The following is a 4,946-nucleotide window of genomic DNA, read 5'->3' as shown; positions in this document are numbered from 1 at the left end:
AGGCACCTTAAGCTTTCTTTGTGTGCATCGTATTAGTGGAAAATTCCTCCATTCATTTAAAAAGATAAACAGTTGTAACTCACAAATTGGGTTGATGTGACTTCAATCCCTGGCCTGAGCTGCCAACATTCCAAAAAGGATATCATGCTGATCTCCAACCAGTCAGAGCCGACTGGGCGGAGCGTGGAGCACAAACCTAAACATTTACAGGTGCATAAGTACTTGGGGAAGGGCACAGGTGATGCACCTGTCTCAGGGAAGGACTACCACAGGTGTGTTGTAACTTGGTAGACTGTTAGGGATAGATTATGAGCTCATTTGATCCGCAGACACACTCTCCTCCACGCTGCAGCCCGCAATTTCCAAATATTGGCCAGGAACCTCCCGAGATGAACTTCTACTATGAGAACTTCTTCCATCCACAGAATATTCCTAGCCCACAACGACCTACAAACTTTGAGGCTGTGGACTACAATACCACTCCCAACCCATACCTCTGGCTAAATGGACCCTCCATTACTCCGCCACCATACCTCCCAGGATCCAATGGCAATCCCTTCATCCCTCAGTCCTATGGGATGCAAAGGCAGCTCTTGCCAAACATGCATGGTTTGGGGGGGACTGACTTGGGCTGGCTTCCTCTCCCTTCCCAAGAGGAGCTGATGAAGTTGGTCAGACCACCCTACTCCTACTCTGCTCTTATTGCCATGGCCATTCATGGAGCACCTGAAAAAAGACTGACACTCAGCCAGATCTACCAGTATGTGGCCGACAACTTTCCCTTCTATAATAAAAGCAAAGCAGGCTGGCAGAACTCCATACGGCACAACTTATCTCTCAATGATTGCTTCAAGAAGGTGCCCAGAGATGAAGATGATCCAGGTACTTTTTTTTTTTTTAATACTTTCTTCTCTTTCCCCAATTTGCCCCCATATTTTAGAGAGAGAGACAATGAGCCAGATTCTGTTTCACTGACCTCAGAGTAGATCTGAACTAACTCCCACCTATTTTCATGGAGTTTCTCCCTTTGTGGTTGACATCTGAATCTGGCCCATTATGTTTCTAATGAAGCATGCCCTGAAGGGAAGGCAACTCTTGGCTGCTCTAGGTTTTCCTGAGTGTTAATCAGTATGCTGTGCATACACAGTTTAACAAATACAGAGCAGTCTAGCTGAGAAAGAGATATTCAAAAGCCATTTGGCACAATGCATGCTACTACAGCTAACTTAATCCATAATTAATAGAAATGGGATGAGACAGATATATACATCAGGGGAAATTTTTTGGCTTTATGGAGTCACCAATAATTGTCAAGAGCAGAGCAGGTGGGTTGCTTGCTTGTTCTAAATAGTCAACTTTTAGTTTAGAAAGAGAATCTGAACTGCATTGTTACCAGTCCCTTTGCTATTTTTTTTTTAGTTACAGCTGTAGCAGTAATCACTTGGGAGACATTTAAAACTGGCCAAACTGTGAGCCAGATTCTGTTCTATCATGTTAGTAATCCACATGATCACAGTGAAGCCAAAAGGGAATGGGCCTCAGGGCAGAATTTGATTCCTTTGTGCCATAAATTCAAATGATCAACAGTGTTTTGAAGCTGTTACTCAAGCCAAACTTTCACTGATTTCACTACAGTGAGCAAGGAAGACAAAAATCATCCCAAACTTTTAATCTTTGCTGGGCTTAAGTGAGAAGGATCTTTTTCTTTTCTCTTTTTTTCTTTTTTGAAAAGCGTGCTGAACAAATGTTAGATTTCTGTGAAACGGACTGAACTTGACATAAAGCCATAGGAATTTGCTCTGTACTATACAAATACAGGTCTTAATATTTAAAAGCAATTGTTTCTCTTAATAGGAAAAGGGAATTACTGGACTCTGGACCCAAACTGTGAGAAGATGTTTGACAATGGAAATTTTCGTAGGAAGAGGAAAAGAAAGTCTGACATTGGATCCAGCACAGCATCTCTCACACTTGAGAAATCTGAAGACAGTGCCTTGAGTAGCAGCCCAAAGGCTACAGAGCACCAAGATGTCTTGGAAAGCTCCTCACCTGGAACTGACAGTTCACCTGAGAAACGATCTCCTCCTCCGTCATCTAGCAGCCCCTGTCTCAACAGCTTCCTCTCCAGTATGACAGCGTATGTTAATGGCTCTAGCTCAGTGAGCCGATCTGTGCCCCTGGGACTAAGCACCGAGCCCTCTGACAAAATGGGACAGAACATGGTAGGCTTTAATTCATACTCTCCACTTTCTAATATCCCAAGCCATAGTCTGGGAGAGTGGTCCAATTCAGTGCCTTCCAGCCACCTTGGCTACAGCAATTCAGTGCTCAATCAATTTAACACACATTTCTACAACGGTATTGGTACAAATACTACTTTGTATCCTAGGGAGGGAACTGAAGTTTAAATAAAAAAGAACTGCAAGAAACAGAAGGGAAGGATGGATATTTGAGAGGAAAGCTTCTGAGGTAGATGGCTAATGTTAGTGTGTTGTCTCTGGGACCTGCAGTATAACCTGCTTCAGGGGCAGACCTTAAGTTCCTGAAGTGTCTTGAAGCTCCAAACTTGCTACACAGAAGACTCACTCAAATTAAAAAAACAGCCATGTGTTTGACAGTATATTTGTGAAAGGCCAGGGCCTATAAAACAAAAGTATTGCAAGGGAGTTGTGGGACATGACTCACACAGCTGCTGCCTGCACTACTCAGAGGTTGTCCTTAAGAAAATGCCCATAACATAGCTCTGGTCTAAACCAGAATTTTTTGTTGGTACGGTAATATCGCTATGGTATTTTTATAGAAGAAAAACCCTAACATGACTGCAGCTAAGTTAGCTGTGTCTACAGTAAGAAAGGTTGATAAGACCTATTTAATCAAAGTGTTACCTCAGTATTTGCCAATACTGTACTTAGTTACTGTGGTGACATTAGCAGTTTAATGGCAAGCACCATTCCTGGATTCATTCTAAACGTACTAAAGGTGCCAGCCAAATTCTGACCTTGTATAGTGCCCAAAGGGGTGTGAGGCAGAAAGTGACATTTATGGTGCTGAATATAAAAGTCTTCATGCAAAAATTGAATTGGAAAATAACTGAAATTAAGGATGTTTCTTTTGTAGGAAAATCAAATGTAATGTTTTCAATTCAAAATACAGGGTCTAGTCCTGCTGCCTGCACATATACAAACTAATGTCACTGAGCCAACCCACATAAGGAAAATAGGATCATAGTCTGTGTATTTTACATACATGCTTTTCTGACAGTAAAATGTTTGTTTCAGAGTAGCACAATTGTTTGCACTAAACAAAACAGTAGAACCATCTATACCTTTATCTGAAATATCACTGAACTTCACCTCAAAGGCTGTATCTCCCCATGCATCAATTGCAGTCACTGGGAGGGATGGGGAGTACTTTCTTGGGTTTTTTTAAGTCAATTAAACAACTGTTATGTTTAAATGTAAATACCATTGAAAGATGCACATTATTTCTCCTAATCTTGTAAATATTTGTCTACTGTAGTCACAAGAGTTTAAATAAAGATTTTGCACCGAAAAGACTCAATGAAGTTCCATATTTACATAGTGTAACATCCAAAACTGAACAGTCTGTGACACAGTCTATTTACAACTGTGCTCTGGCAAGCGCTTCAAGGTGGCTGGGGGCAGATTATTGTATTGTGACAAATACCGCTGTGTCTTGAATTTTTTAAAAAGTATTTTGGTTACAGTTTTGTTACAGGCCATTCAAGGCAGTGTTTTTTAATAATAAAGCATTTGTGTTTAAGTGCATGTGTGTGCATGTTATAATTTCAAGCGATGGACTACTAAAAAAAATACATTTGACTGTTGGTTGTGACGCTTAAAATTGTGCTTTATGATGTTTTAATTTGCTTGGTTTACCTGGAGGAAGGTAAACCTTATCCAAAGAACATCAGATGTTTAAGTAGTTTTATGTCTAAACAACTGAAATTTGCATGCCTAAGAGAATAGACAAATATTATGCCAAGAATTATTACCAAATGAGAGTTACTCTTTTAGCTTCTGTACTGGAGCTAAACAGTGCTAGTGATTTGAAACTCTGGAAATCACACTCACTTTTGCCAGGCCGTAAATTGTCCAGAGTGTGGCCCAAATTACTTTTTTAATTACATGCTTTGTAATAATCTGTTTTGCCCTGTAGGACTTCATCACATTTTTGTAATAGTTTTAGCTGGCTTTAGCTCACCAGGTGAACAATCATATGGAATGAGCCACAGCTAAATACAGCATTAGCACATTTAAACCCAATGCAAATGATGTGCCCTGAAACACAACTGCAGGCAGCATTTCCCAGGGGTACAGATATTCTCCCTCCTGTAGTTTTCTGGAAAGTCTTTCAATGCCTGAAAAATGTATTTATGTCAACCTTGCACATTCATGAGTTCAGAAAAGATAGTGCTTAATAGAGTCACCTATATTGTAGCCCATATTCAGGTTTTAACTGACATAAGAAGAAATCAACTCCTGTAGAGTACCCAAAGGGAAATGCAGATGTGTTAATACTAAGTCTTAAACAGTGAATATGTAAAGATGTTACAAATCATGTAGAGGTGAGTGATGGTTCTAAGCAGAAACAACAAGGAAGTTTAAAAAAACCATCACTAATTCATTTTTTTTAGTCAACACTTTGTCCAAAAAAAAACAAAATCCAGCAAGGGCATATTGAGCCATTAGCTTCTACCCATTCAATTCTGTCCAAGGCTGGCATTAAGATGTTATTTATTCCTAGCTGTTTGGCCTATGAAAGGCTAGCTATCTCTGTATTCCTGTTCTTCATGAACAGGCATGCATCACAAGCAACATCCTCACTGTTGGTAGTAACTGAAGTTGGTAGGTTAAAGTCTATCTAATACTCCTCCTGCTTGAAGAAATATCAATTCAGATGTTGTGGTATGCTGAACAGATGGG

The 4,946-nt window shown here is 40.1% G+C and overlaps 1 protein-coding gene across 1 annotated transcript; it reads left to right on the top strand.

Annotated features, from left to right (window-relative positions):
• Nucleotides 1-272: 272 nt before the first annotated feature.
• On the top strand, nt 273-3,768 carry FOXI1 (forkhead box I1). The gene is made up of 2 exons (XM_006271966.3): nt 273-882; nt 1,855-3,768. Exons 1-2 carry the CDS (start codon nt 309-311, stop codon nt 2,406-2,408), a joined length of 1,128 nt encoding a protein of 375 aa, XP_006272028.1. The 5' UTR covers nt 273-308; the 3' UTR covers nt 2,409-3,768.
• The last annotated feature ends 1,178 nt before the right edge of the window (nt 3,769-4,946 follow it).

The sequence above is a fragment of the Alligator mississippiensis genome, chromosome 9 (assembly GCF_030867095.1).
Source record: "Alligator mississippiensis isolate rAllMis1 chromosome 9, rAllMis1, whole genome shotgun sequence".
In the NCBI taxonomy this organism is placed as follows: domain Eukaryota; kingdom Metazoa; phylum Chordata; order Crocodylia; family Alligatoridae; genus Alligator; species Alligator mississippiensis.
The sequence above is the reverse complement of the archived record's forward strand: the minus strand, read 5'-3'. Positions and strand labels throughout refer to the sequence as shown.